The sequence below is a fragment of the Anopheles stephensi genome, unplaced genomic scaffold (assembly GCF_013141755.1).
Source record: "Anopheles stephensi strain Indian unplaced genomic scaffold, UCI_ANSTEP_V1.0 ucontig447, whole genome shotgun sequence".
Lineage (NCBI taxonomy): Eukaryota > Metazoa > Arthropoda > Insecta > Diptera > Culicidae > Anopheles > Anopheles stephensi.
In genome coordinates this window covers 1-13,648 of record NW_023405399.1, presented here as the reverse complement: position 1 = coordinate 13,648, position 13,648 = coordinate 1, and the positions used below count along the sequence as shown (strand labels likewise).

General features: G+C 45.6%; 4 protein-coding genes across 5 annotated transcripts; 2 read left to right on the top strand and 2 right to left on the bottom strand.

Moving 5' to 3' along the window:
* The first annotated feature begins 3,423 nt into the window (after nucleotides 1-3,423).
* Nucleotides 3,424-6,046, top strand: LOC118517057 (tetra-peptide repeat homeobox protein 1-like). Its single transcript, XM_036062906.1, has 3 exons — nucleotides 3,424-3,435; nucleotides 5,099-5,500; nucleotides 5,566-6,046. Exons 1-3 carry the CDS (start codon nucleotides 3,424-3,426, stop codon nucleotides 5,854-5,856), a joined length of 705 nt encoding a protein of 234 aa, XP_035918799.1. The 3' UTR covers nucleotides 5,857-6,046.
* Nucleotides 6,047-6,153: 107 nt separating this feature from the next.
* On the bottom strand, nucleotides 6,154-7,334 carry LOC118517053 (Golgi SNAP receptor complex member 1-like). Its single transcript, XM_036062901.1, has 4 exons — nucleotides 7,146-7,334; nucleotides 6,789-7,063; nucleotides 6,426-6,718; nucleotides 6,154-6,343 (listed from the first exon to the last, which is right to left on the bottom strand). Exons 1-4 carry the CDS (start codon nucleotides 7,162-7,164, stop codon nucleotides 6,241-6,243), a joined length of 690 nt encoding a protein of 229 aa, XP_035918794.1. The 5' UTR covers nucleotides 7,165-7,334; the 3' UTR covers nucleotides 6,154-6,240.
* A 263-nt stretch (nucleotides 7,335-7,597) lies between these two features.
* On the top strand, nucleotides 7,598-8,649 carry LOC118517056 (COX assembly mitochondrial protein 2 homolog). Of its 2 annotated transcripts, none has more exons than XM_036062904.1 (2): nucleotides 7,598-7,809; nucleotides 7,883-8,649. In XM_036062904.1, the coding sequence occupies exon 2, from the start codon at nucleotides 8,038-8,040 to the stop codon at nucleotides 8,605-8,607; it is 570 nt and encodes a 189-aa protein (XP_035918797.1). In that variant the 5' UTR covers nucleotides 7,598-7,809; nucleotides 7,883-8,037; the 3' UTR covers nucleotides 8,608-8,649. The 2 variants fall into 2 exon arrangements, with proteins under 2 accessions (XP_035918797.1, XP_035918798.1); XM_036062905.1 differs by having other exon boundaries at nucleotides 7,599-7,809; nucleotides 7,883-8,113.
* Nucleotides 8,650-9,707: 1,058 nt separating this feature from the next.
* Nucleotides 9,708-13,642, bottom strand: LOC118517055 (sarcalumenin-like; the record flags this gene model as incomplete). Its single annotated transcript, XM_036062903.1, has 8 exons — nucleotides 9,708-10,923; nucleotides 10,997-11,260; nucleotides 11,329-11,520; nucleotides 11,926-12,098; nucleotides 12,159-12,480; nucleotides 12,620-13,045; nucleotides 13,172-13,393; nucleotides 13,454-13,642. Coding segments are annotated over 8 exons (2,199 nt in total), but the record flags the coding sequence as incomplete, so codon positions are not given.
* Between the last annotated feature and the right edge of the window lie 6 nt (nucleotides 13,643-13,648).

Sequence of the window (13,648 nt, the reverse complement as noted above, 5' to 3'; positions counted from 1 at the left end):
CTGCACGGTGGAAGTAGAACATTGTAGGTAAAAAGTCATGTAAAACGAATAGCCCTTAATACGAAACGACGTAGGACGTGATAATGATTTTTGAAATAAGGTAGAAAGATAAAAATTACTTTTAGCATGTAGCTAAAAGTTAAAATAATTGAAAAAGTTAAAAAATATTGATTCATTAATAAAATAAATTAATGAATTTAAAAAATGTCAAAAAAATTATTATTCATTTCGAAAGATAAAGGGTTTTTCAGTTTATAAGGCAATAGCATCCAATTTTATGGCAGGCTTCTTAGATGGAAAATCAATCAAACTAAGTTGATATGGAAATGGCTTCGTATGACAATATTATTTGAGGACATCAAAATAAAAGGTATTTGATTTCCCTGTCATCTGAAACCGTTTCCATATCAACTGGCTTTGTTTACCATTCTATTGCCTTATCAACTGAAACCCCCTGTAAGGGCCTTATCTTAAGATGTGACATCTTCGGTTTGTAGGCCTCTTGGTAGATCAGGTCCGGACGACGTGTCATGGTACATAAGACACTTGAACGACGTGTCGTACTAAACCAGGGACTTCTAAAGACTAGGATTATACGACTATGAAGTCTATTGGCTATTCTGATTGAGGCTCTTTGAACGATAAGGACGCCTGGTAAATGAGGTTCGCCAGTTGACGAGACCTCTTCTGTTTAGAGATGTGATATAGAAATTATCGCTTGGACGATGTTTAATGATAGACAAGAACTCTTCGACTACAAGCTACCTTGAACGTACCTTGTGTGATGAGTTTTCTTTGACAAGTATATTTTTTGTGAAATTCGGCATGGATGGAAAGGCATATAGAGGGATGCTTACTCTATAATAAAGAGATATAGTGGTAAAGGACATTTCTTACCTTCTATGAGATCTCCTAGAAGATGAAGTCTATTCGACAAGGCATTTTATACGGTGAGACCCCTTCGACGACTAGGAATTGTGAAAAATAAGGTTCCTTGGATGAAGATTACTTTATTCGAGGCAGATAATGCTTCGACGATGCGTCGTGAAAGAAGATAACAGTTGGACGCCATGTCATAGTAGACAAGAGCTCTTCGAATATCCCGGTAAATGGTAAGCTAACCCCGGTAAAAAGAAATAATAGGTTCCTTTGTAAATGAAGTTTGAAACTCTAGGATTCTTCGACGATTAGATCTATTTAGCAGATGAGTCCTAATCGAGAAAGGATATTGAACATTGAGGCATCTCTTCAACGATCAGGACTCTTGGAATATGAGTTCCTTTGGATCCTTTGGTAGAGGACCTTTCTGACTATGATATTTTGCTTAGAGCTGAGGTCTTAACGACAAGGCTTTTTGTTGGATGAAGTCTCTTAAAACTGCCAGGACTCGTGTTAAATGAAGCCCTAGGACGAAATTATATTTTTTCGGTATAGATGATAGACATGGCAGACGTGGACTCTTTCACTACGAGGCTTCTTGGCAGATTTTCATGCTTGAAACGACGGGTTTTTCCACTATGAAGTCTTTTTGTAGACCAGCCTTGATTGGTAAGTCTAATGGGAAGATGAGTTAGAAAGATACCTTCGATGACAAGGAATCTTGGTGGGTGAAGTACCTCAAAAAACGGAGTCTTACATATTGTGAAATTTCTTGGAAGATGTCATCTTTTTGATTCACGATGCGCAAAGTCTTTCATTATTGAATAAGAAAATAAATCTCTTTGATTACTTGGTGTCTTGGTAGATGGAATCTAATGGAGAAACAAACCTCTTCAACTTGTTGTAACGACGACTTGTTGTAAATCAGGCATGGCCGATGAGATTCAATGATAGATGAGGGCTTTTTAATAAAGAGGTACCTTGGACAAAGCATTCTCTTTAACTACGATATCTTTTGGTTAATGAGACCTGGATGAAAGGACTCATTGATAGATGAGCCTGCTTTAAATACGAGGCCTTGTGGTAAATAAGGTTGCTTGGCGGAAGAATCTCGTTGTTAAAGCAGTTTGAATGATAAAGTTTATTGGTTCTAGAATTATAGTGAGAGACGCAAACCCTTGGAAAATAAAGCGCGTTGTCCAAGGGACACGTTCCTTAAGATGAGAATAATCCTTTTCTTTTGGAAAATAAAGAATCGTGGAAAATAAATTCCTACTTCAGGACAAGGGGCTTTGGACGTTCAGGACTCATCGAACGACAACTGGGGACAGCGCCTCCCAACCTCTCCCCCATGTGGCCATTTTCTCCTCTCTCCAACACGAAAGCTCACCACTATTCCCAGACACACATAACATAATAATATTAGCCCATTAATACCGTAAATACATTCCACCTTTATGACATTGAACAACGCAACGCAACAAACCGCTGCTCCGGTGGTGTTGCAAACAAAGTGCAAACAAAGCGCTCCGCAAACAAAACAAACAGGTCAAGTGCAACCGGGGACACCAAACAATGAGCTACAAGTTGTAATCGATTATCCACCAATTATCCATTTCACCATCTGGGCGCTCGTAGCGCTTTCCGCAAACGCACAAGAAACGACTGCAATCACTGCTCGCAACAATATCCGGTCCGTGTACCAACCGGCACGTTGTTGATTGCAACACTGCAAAACACCACCACGGGCCCAGAACGATTAACACTTGATTTAACTATCCAACGCACTTCCCTCCTTCGTCCACCTTACTGTGTGATCTTTGTCGCTGCCTTTCCATATGGGAAAAAGCGGGTACGGTTAGACAAGGGTTTTGCAAGTGTGACGTTGACATCGCACCGAGTCATCCACCCACGGACGGACGACCAAGACATTCCAGCTTTTCGCGTGCTTTGAAGGGCCGTCGTTCATTTTGGTCCCCCGCTTCGGTCGAGTCCGAAAGGGTGAAATTTGTCGCTGTACTTACACACGCACGATGCGATGCACGACCCCTCGATCGCTCGTTTGGCCCAGCGCAATTAATTTGGACATTCCCGCAGGAGGGATTGCCAAAACCCCGGAGGGAGTGGGGCCTGTTGTGGTTTGTTATAAGATTTGGGACCCGCCGGTGGTTGGCGATCAATTCGTGTTTGAACGTTCCGATTGAAAGGTGTACCGCCTCAAGGTAGCTGTGAGCCGGGCAAGCTTTTTTTGTTACATCAGTGATATCGATTCTTTGATCCATCGATAGAAAAGCAAGTGGTGCCGGCGTGTGTTATTAAGATAACGTGCGTACCAGTAACACGTATCCGATCCGCGAAAGGTTTACTTCCGTTCCCGGGAGATATTCAGCCCATTAGCCAAACTAACGACGGTGAAGAACGAACAGTTCAGTGATAAAAGGCAGTGCAAATATCATCATCTGTTTTTTTGCGAGTTCCTGGTAGCAAGTTGGTTGGATTACACGCCCGCAGTGAAGACAACCACGTGAGAACACCCAGAAAAAAATGAAACTTTTGGTACGTGACAACCGGTCCACCTTTTTGTCTCTAGGTTAAGTCATTAGTGCTTCATTTTTTATGCTAGCAGTTTTTGGATAAAAAATTGGAGAAAAAAACAGTTTGGAACTAGGATCTAGTGAACTACAGAGTTGTTAAACGGAAAGAATTCTCCTCTTAATTGTTTGGGTGTAGACATTTTCAAGGAGTCTTGTCATTTTCTAGGCTAGGGTAGTATAGGATGTAAGACACAGAAAAGAAAAAAGGTTTTTCTGCTGGCCAGCTGGGAAAAAATATAGATATCCCTGAATATTGGGAAACCCTCTGAATCGTATTTGACATCCATTCCCTTCATGTTAGAAACAGTGGTGGGTCAAGATATTTGGAGGCCCCGAACGGAAAAGCAGTTGAGGCCCCTTTAATTGTGATATTTGAGGGAAACAACAGGATTTCCCTCACCGATGAGATCCCCCTGGCCGTCGAGGCCCCGCTCCTTCCGCTCCTACAAACCTGGGTACAAAATGGCGATTCTTCCAACTGCACGTTTGGGACGCACCAAAGAAAAAATTAAGTCTGCCTTTCTAGGCTTCTCTCTAACTTTTCCAGTTAACGTTAAAATTGGCTCGAATTCTTCTTCTTCTTGGTTTAACGACCTGCGTGATCATGCCCGGCCATATAATGGCATTCTAGACCTAATCATACCAAGTAGTTAGGTAGTGAAGCCAGTCCCCACACTATGGGAATACGGTCTTGATGGTATTCGATTTCTGGTTCTGCCGTGTAAATATAGGTGGCTCTACTACCGTCGAACAGAGATCTGGTGCCTTCTAGTGTAAAGAATAATAAGGTAGGGTCCTTCATAAGGCGGCTCGGTGGTAGAGGCGACAACGGAGTCTAGTCTTCATAAGGCAGGACCGAGATTCAAATCCCATCCTCGGACTGTTCCCCCGTAGTGAGGATTTGACTATCCAACAACTTGGTATCATTAAGCCTAGGTCGTTATGCCAAAGAAGAAGAAGAAGGTCCTCCAATTGAGGTTTCTCAAAAAAAAAATATTATAATCGATTCTGAGGTCGATTAGGAGTGATTTTCATTGTTGGCTTACTTAATGTCAAGAATTTATTTTTCCTGACTGACATCAACCGGCAATTTTATGTGATTGCGTCTCACGTCTCAGGCATGCATTGACGAGTTTTGTATAACGATTTCCATTGTTAGTCCAGGACTTTCGGTCCAATTTTAACGGCGATAGTCTAAGATTCTTAACGACGAGATATGATTTGCTATCGGACCTAACAACAACATCCTCCTGCTGACTAAGCCACTTCCAGGAAAATGATTTATAATGGAAAATCTAATTAAAAAATAGCATTTTTTTGTAAAATTAAATAAATTTGATGCCGATTAGAGTTTTTTAGCATTTTTTTTACTTCTCCTGCAGGATTTATCAAAATGCTTAGTAGTTGTGGTGTTGAGTGATTAATAGCGTCACGAATGGCTGACAACGATTTATTACAAGAGGGTTACAAGTGTCCGCTAACGTTAAAATCAATTTAAAATAATTCATTTTTATGCAAATTATATATTTTGGAAATAAGTTATGGGCTTCAACATAAATTTTACTGCATATGATGAGCAAGCAAATTTTTTTTCATTTCTTTTTCCTGCCTTTATATTTCCTTAGATCCTCCTGGTGGTGCCATTGGCGTTAGTTTACGCAGGGACGGAAAAAGAAATTAGCGGGTTGGCAAATGCAAATCAAAACCAACCAGCCGAACAGACGCCCTTCAAACAGCTCGGTTCCTCCAGGAAAGAGAAACGAGGAATCTTTGGACTCGGTGCGTATGCTCCAGCGGCACCAGTGTACGGTCATGCCTTCGCACACCCGGTCCATCAGCACGTGCACGTACCGGTGGCTGATCCATTCGCCCCGGTCGCATTGGCTGCCCCTGCTCTGCCCGGACTCGCTGGTCCATATCTAGGATCGCATGCTCATACACATACGGTGGTTACGAAGAAGGTTGGAATTCCCATTCCGGCACCGTATGCAGTGCCAGTGGAGAAACCATACCCGGTTCCAGTGAAGGTATGTACCACAGCAGGAGCTGGTTTGACCTATTTCACCAATGCGAGGGACATTTTTCGTTGCAGGTCCACGTACCAGTCCCGGTAGATCGTCCGTATCCGGTGCCGGTCCCGCGACCATATGCCGTCCCGGTTGAGAAGCCTTACCCGGTACCGATCGATCGCCCCTACCCGGTCGCTGTGCCACATCCCGTACCGGTGCCGGTGATTAAGCACGTAGGCTATCCGGTACCGGCACCCGTTCCGGTTGCCATTCCAAAGCCCGTCCCCGTGCCGGTGCACACTCCGTACGTGGTGGAAAAGCCTGTCGTAGCGGCCGTTGCTCCTGACCCATGGGCTACTGCTAAGCTTTGGTAAGGCGTTTGCTTAAAAATTAGTACAATATTCACAATTTCCTAAGTATTGTTCAACCAAATATGTACCACTAGCGGCACTAGATGTAAGTAGAGTAATGTATGGCAAATAAATTATTTTATCAGTTAATTGGAAAATCCCTCACCCAAACCGCTTGGTCGACCGTTTGTTAGTTAAGAATATCACATTATTTATTTGCCGTTTTTTTACAAATCGTTACACACATCGTTATCAACAGATTGGAGGGAGGGGGGGAGCTAGGAATTCCATTAACTTTTTGACTGAATTCTTTCCATTTCCGAAAGACGTAAAGTAAAAGAAATATAAAAAATGCGCGTTGGTAGCGATACCTCTTTAGTCGGATAGCATTTGGACGTCCGCGGGAAGTCAGTGGAACGCATACAACAGTAGCAAGATTGTACAGACGGCTATCACACCACCGATGATAAGTGACTCTCTTCGCTTACGTATATTAATTCGTTGGATTAAGCTGCATTAGAAGCGTAGAAGAAAGAAACATTTTTAAGAAGATTGGTACGAAATTTTCAGGTGCGATTAAAAAGCACACTAACCTGGATATCAGTGGAAAACGGTTCGATATGTCGTGCATGCGGGTTTGGAATCGCTTCAAATGTTGCCGCTGTGATGTTAGATGTTCCTTCGTTTCCATCGCGATACTGATCTGATCGTTCACGAGCGAGCTGGAACTGTGCAGATGGGTGTTTTCCTTCAGGTACATGTCCCTGCGGCTTAAACCGGACGTTGACGGGGATGATGTACCCAGCCCAGACCCCCGCAGTAGTTCTTCCCGTTCCATCCGAGTCGTGTGGTTTGCCTGTATCTTCAAGTATTCCTGTCGGTATCCCTACAAGCAAACCGAATGGTGTGTTAGTATAGTAAACATCTTCAATGTTTATTGAAGGTTTATATCTTACGTGCAGTATTTCGCGATGTCTCTGCAGTACATGCATTACTGCTGCGCCGCTGTTCGGGATCTCGGACATCTTTTCGTTGATGTTGGACAGTTTGTCCAGCATTTGCTCTATCTCCAGCGAAAGCGATTCGAAAACGTGATCCCCTAGCAAGGGCGACGTGTCTGTGTTGTTGCTTGCCGTCGCCGAAGAACTGGCTGCACCAACGCCAACCTTATTGAACGCGATCAGCTTCATATCGATATCATTTTCCAAATGGCGAGCCTGCTTTCGAAGCGCTAGAAGCACACAACAAAAAACAGATCAATTGAGGTGAAAGTTTGTTTACTTTCCGGACGGTGCTGGTACGCTGGTACTTACTGTCCCACTCGGTTCCCATTTTGTGGTACGGTTGAAGGATGCAATAGAATGTTTAAAATCACAATTAAACACTAAATAACATGTACAACACAGAGTTTCGTCGTGTGCGCTGGAGTTGGTGAATCTTATTTATTAATTAATTTCGGCACGTAAACACCGAATGACACACGCCAGGATGATGAAGGAATGTCAGTCACTGGCTGAGCGAGCGGTTGGTTCATTTGATTTTACCGGGGAGACAAATATGAAATAATTCTTGTGTTTCTCTATTTTCATCCATAAAATAATTGCAAAATGCTGAATATGAGTCCCAAAAACTGGTTAATCTCCATTTTTGAAGGTTTAAATGGTAAAATAAGAGAAAAAACAGAGAGCTTTCAAATGTTTTTCCAACATGGCCGACATGAGCACGTATGACACAGCCTGCCAGAATTCGATTCCAGCGCTGCCGGTTGATCTGTCACAACAAACCGTACTGAAAATGCTGCTCGGTCCAAGGTTGTGTAATTGTTCAGTGCAAAAATCGACATAAAACCCGTTTAAAAATCGTCCCTACACATCGCGTTCATCTAGGAAGAGAGTAATGCATACAGATTTATCGCCCCATCTACATTCAACTGAATGCAATCTAATTATCGAAGAGCTGAAAAAGTGCCACTCGGAGGTAAGGCTTCCAAACCCGTGCACATGCAGCAAGAATTGCCGAGTTAATATTCACACCCTTTTCTTACTTGTAGAACAAATTTGCCAAATTTTTGGGCATCTGCAATGATCTCGATCGGCAAATGATTGTGTGCTTGCGGAATGAACGTAAAACGCGCCAGAAACTGAACCGTGAAAAAGCACTGGAAAAGCAGAAACGGGTGCAGCAGCTAATGCGAGAACAGCAGGGATGATGACCACCACGCCGGACGATTACTGGTACGAAGAGGATGTGCAGGAAATCGGTGGCATTAAAGTTCCCTCAATACTGACCGATTTCATCGAGAACCAACCACCGATAGTAGACCGCTTCTACACGAAGCTATACCACGTACCGGCCAACAAGCCCGACGAACCCCAGCAGATACTATTCCACTCCAATCGAATATGTTTGGTGGGGCTAGCGAAGGAACATGTTGCATTTGAGAAGGGCATCCGGAGCATAAGCTTCGAGGTGGGCAAATTCGATCGCAGTGAGAACAAGGTGTCGGGTCGAAAGAAGAGCGGTGGAATGATTCTGCAGGCCGATTCTACGCTGGCCTTGGTGACGTGTGCGGACGATAGTGTGTACAAGGTAAGATCTTGTGTGCAGGGTAAATTGGTGGAAGTTAATGAGCGTGTGGTGGGTGATCCGGAAATAATGCGTGTCAGTGGTGAGGGGTACGTGGCGATAGTGATGCCCAAGATAGAGCATTGTGATGCGCTAAAGGAACGATTGTTGAGCGAGGAAGCGTACCGGAAGACGAGGGAAGCTGAATAAATGTTGTCGTTAATTGTAGGTAAATTTTGACGCCTTTTGAAATGGGACACGCGATTGATAAATTTTCCTTCTCGAGATATCACGGGTTAGATTTCCGATCAATTGTAGGGTCATCTTGTGCCATTCTCATTTTAAAGATTTTTGATCATAAAACGTTTAAAATTGAGAATATTTTACAGATTCATATTTGTAAACCTGGTACTATAGAGTGTATGCTGTAGAATATTCTTGAAGTTTTGCCGTTCTATATATTCTGTAAGGCTAAAACTCATTTCGATTTATCGCGACATTCAGACCATACCGTCCTACATCATTCTGAATAAGATAAAATTAATGCATTTATCATTCTCAATTCAATCAAGATCCCAATTCCCAAAAACCCAAGATCCAGGACCTCCGGAAGCCAAGATTCCTAATCCCAAGATCCAGGACCCCCGGAACCCAAGATCTTAAGATCTCAGATCCTAAAGTTCCGAGTGAACTCCCGGATTTCGGTTCTCAAACTCTCGGATTCAGAATCTCAAGATCCCAAGACTTCTGATCCCAAAATCTGGATTCCTGAGATTCCGGATCCTAAGGTTTGGGGTTCCAAAACTCACAGATTCCGGTTCTCAAACTCCCGTATTCCCAAACTCCCGGATCCAAAATCTAAAAATCCAGGATCCCGAATCCCAAGATTTCAAGATCCCGGATCCTAAGGTTCAGGGTCCCAAGCTTCCAGATCCCGGTTCTCATAACCTCGGATCCCGGTTACCAAATTGCCTAATCCCGGTTCCTAAACTCCCGGATCAAGAATCCCAAAATTCAGGATCTCCAAATCCCAAGATCTCACGATCCCGGATCCTAAGGTTCCAGGGTCCCAAACTCCCGGTTCTTAAACTCTCGGATCCCTGTTCCAAAACTCCCGAATCTCGGTTCCCAAACTCCCAGATCCAGAATCCCAGAATCCAGTATCCCAAGATCCCGAGTGCCAAGACCTCAAGACCAGGGTTCCGCAATCCTAAAACTCCTAATTCCAATATCTCATGACCTCAAATCTCAAGATACCGGGTCCCAAACTCCCAGTGTCCCGTACTCCAAAAATCTAACTTAAACACCACTACAACTTTTACCATTTTGTAACTTTATTGTGTTTTACAATTTTTATTCAACTTCCTCTTGGTTGATTTTCAAATGATGGCGATAGTATTGCCTTGCTTTCCGAGCTGTGTAGCATTGCAGTTTACCTGTATCAATCAGTCTGGTTCTAGAGTCACAAACAGCGCCAAACGTAACTCTGGTTTTTTGGATAGTTTACACCACCGCTCGTTGCCGATGCCTCGGTGTAAACTATACATTGCACATTGTCTTCTTATGCTCTGAGCCATCATTTATCACATAGGCAAACTTCAGGTTCGTGTTTTCGATGCATATTTCTTGTTCGCTACCGGAGTTTAATCCTCTGGTAATAGATATTGTTCAGCGGCGTGAACTTCAGACAGCGCTCTATTTGGACTTTCTTCTATTAAACAAAACGGTAAACACCACCTTCATTACATTCATCGACACCTTTATCGTCGTTCAACATCATCCCGTGATGCGTGGCTATTCACGTCCTCTGAGCAGCAGAAGCAGATTCAATTAATTGATTGTGGTTTTGTTAGGTCCGTTCCGATACAACCTTACGAAAAACCTCTAAGAATTAGAAGGAAATAGAGTGAAATCATAAAAGCACAGATGTTGCGTTTCGATGCCCCCAAGCTGGGGGATACGTCGGAGAGCATCGAAACCTACGATACGATAGGGAGTGGTAGAAGATTCGTTAGGGAAACGTAAAAGATAAATAAAGATACCGTACTACACTACTTTAACATTACGCACTGAATGCAAGTTGTTCGATCGTACAGAACGTTGTGCCCGTTTCGCTCAACTATTCGATTTCCCCTTGCCGAAATCGGATGTTGGCGTAAGAACGTCCAGCTTCGCAAGTGCCGCCTCCGACATCTTCTTGTACTTGCCGACCAGCTCGGGCAGCTCGTATGCGATCGCCACGTCGAGCTTGTTGATCGGGCAGCCGCGGAAGTAGGTGCACGTTTCGGACAGCTTCTTGAACTCGTACAGCGGATTCAGGTGGAAGAAATCGCGATACACCTCCGGATCGGGCAGATCGTACCGGGAGATGTTGGTGAGCGTCGACAGGCCCTCGTAGATGTGGTAGTCCTGCGGGTTTGCAATGATTTTCTCGGAAATCTGCTTCTTGTTACCGAACAGCGTCTTGTGGTTGTAGTACGTGGTGAGGTAGCAGTCCACCATCTTGGCGTGGTTGCGAACACGAACCTGTACCAGGACGAAAAGATGGTGGCTAGTCTTCATTGCACCCCAAAACGGTGATCGAGCTTGTTTGGCTTACCGCAAAGCGACGGGCGCTGGCGATTTTGTTCTCAATGCGGCGCTCGATAGCCTGGCCTAGGTCGAGCAGCAAAGTTCGTTCCTGTGCCTGCAGCAGACGGACGGGTGCGCCCACCTCGAACGGATTGGACCACAGCGACACCGTGTACATGACCGGTGGTTGCGCCGACGACATCAGCGGAGAAATGTTCCAGATCAAGGCACTCTGGACACGCAGCAGCTCTTCAGGTTTCACTTGATCAGCTTTGTTTAGCAGGATTCGTGTCTGCGTGTGGGAAAAACGATCAACAATGTACTTATCCGGGTTTAGCAGTTCTGCCAGCACCCATTTACCTGATATTCTCGTCCCTTCAGCTGGTCCAGGATGGCTTCAGTTTCTGGGCCCACGTCCAGCTTGGATGGATCGTACACCAGGAAGATGATGTCAGCGCGATCGATAAACCACTGGCAGGCATCGTTGAACGGGAAGTACTTGGACACCTGCTTCCGGACCTCCAGAATGCCGGGAATTTCCACAATGTTAACCTGGAACGACGCATCGTGAGGGAATCGATCGACCAATGAGTGCACGTTATCTAGGGTCAAGAGCTCTCTCGGTCGGTAACGAGAGCGACGGGTTTTTTTTGCCACTCGCCATCGTTGGCAGTGAAAGTTGGGCGCGCGTTACCCGCGCCCGAAGCGTAAAGATAAAAATAGACCACAGAGACATACAATCTATTTTGAGCCGATTTTGTCGCAATCAAGGCGACAGAGTGCGTGATGCACGAAATGTCAACCTAGATCGACACCGCAACAGCTGCTCGCTCGCCCGTGAGTGGCAATAAATGCCGCCTAACCTCACTACGTTCTACGGGCAGGAACCGTTAAGGTCGGGGGACCGGCGGTTAGTAGCGAAATAGTATCACAATCTGACAAACGGTGGCTACTTACCCTTTCTAGCAGCTGGTTGGGCAGCTTCTGACCGCGCAGCCGGTCAAGCAGCCCCTGTCCAAACTTTTGCAATCCCGAGAAGGTCCAATCGGCGGCCAGCTGGGTACCGTCCAAAACCTCCGGCTCGTCACCGTGCATTAAAATGTTAAAGTATGCGGGCGACGGTTCAGCACCTACGGAAGTGGAGACATGCGTCAGCAAAGCCCCAATTGTGAGCTGCACCCCATACATACCGGTCCGCACCGAGTTGGGCGTGTACTCGTTGTGTGTCAGATAGTTCAGAATGGTTGATTTGCCGCCGCTCCACGGGCCCATGAACAGGACGAGCGGTTTCGAGAAGATCTCCGGATCGCCAAAGTGGCGATTGCTGAGATCGCGGTACTTGTACAATGTTTCGAGGGGTTTGATCGAATTGTCGTAGATGCGCTTCAGATCGCGCAAGATCACGTCGGCCGTCTCCTGCAGGGCCTTCTCCCGGGCGGGTGCGTCGTCGTTGATGTTCAGCAGTTCGTAGATGTGCGTAGTATCTCTAAGGTTCGATGGAATTTGGTACTCCTGGTGAGACACGGTAGATAGACAGACAAGAGATGTGAGATGTAATGAGCGCGCTATAAAGTAGGTTCGGCTAGCCTCTCTACGCGTCATCGTTGAACAGCTCGTGCTTATGAAATAGATAAAGCAATATTTTCATTACCAAGAGCAGATCTTCCTCCGGGAACGATTCTTCCGTAGAGGCGGTTTCCGTTTCTTCCGAAGCTTTCTCAACACTCTCTTCTCCCGCCGCTTCCTGCGCCAACGTTTCTTCCGAGTCCTGCTTTACGGCGGCTTCCTCTGCGCTTTCCTCCTCAGCAGTGACGGCCACTTCCTCTTCGGCAGATTCAGGGACAGCTTCCTCCTCAGCACTATCCTCTGCAGCTGGCTCGGTTGCCTCTTCAGCGCTTTGTTCTTCCTGCTCCTGGGAGGCCGTGTCGACATCCTCTATGGTGGCAGCATCTTCACTGCTCTCTTCAACAGGCTCTTCCGTGGATGCTTCCTCCTGAGCAGCGGTTTCGTCTTCCTGACTGTCAACCACCTGCTCTTCAGATTGCTCACCAGCCTCAGGTGAAGCTTCATCGTTCTCCTGCAAAAAGATCGAACGATCAGTTGGCTGTATCCCGCAGCTTGTTTGCCCCTCTTTTACTGAGCACCAATCGCCACTGCTTCTGGGTCCTGCTCCACGCCGAGTTACCCACTGCCAAACTCATACCTCCTCGCTTGTTGCAGTACTGCTTTCCACTGTTTCACGTTCCGGCTCTTCGCTCAGATTCTCACTACCGGTAGTATCCTCAGCTTCCTCCTCACTGTCGGTCGGTTCCTCTTGCGCATCCTCACCACTAGCGACCGTATCCTCGGTCAACGTTTCTTCTTCATCCTCGTCGCCATCATCGGTGGCGGACAATTCCTCTTCCTCGGAGGCTGTTTTTCCTTCCTGACGAAAGCGCAACTAGTTTAGCAGCGGAAACAGACCACCAATCTTCCAATGTCTTACCAAATCTTCACTCTCATTCTGACTGTCGTCTTCGGAACTATCCGGTACGTCATCGTCAGTTTCACTAACTTCCGCTGATGCGGGAGCTTCTGTGGAAGCATCTTCACTATCTTCTTCCTGGTCACGATCGTCATACGATCCTTTGACCGCATTTTCCTCCTCTAGATCGTCATCCTCCTCGACCTCACTCTTGTT

What these genes read in the sequence shown, in the direction of transcription:
- LOC118517057 (XM_036062906.1), top strand. An exon ending in CATACCCGGTTCCAGTGAAG is followed by an intron (nt 5,501 to 5,565) that starts GTATGTACCACA and finishes TTTTCGTTGCAG; the next exon opens with GTCCACGTACCAGTCCCGGT.
- LOC118517053 (XM_036062901.1), bottom strand. An exon ending in GACATCGCGAAATACTGCAC is followed by an intron (nt 6,719 to 6,788) that starts GTAAGATATAAA and finishes GTTTGCTTGTAG; the next exon opens with GGATACCGACAGGAATACTT. An exon ending in CGTTTTCCACTGATATCCAG is followed by an intron (nt 6,344 to 6,425) that starts GTTAGTGTGCTT and finishes CTTCTAATGCAG; the next exon opens with CTTAATCCAACGAATTAATA.
- LOC118517056 (XM_036062904.1), top strand. Translation starts at nt 8,038, where the DNA reads ATGATGACCACCACGCCGGACGATTACTGGTACGAAGAGGATGTGCAG.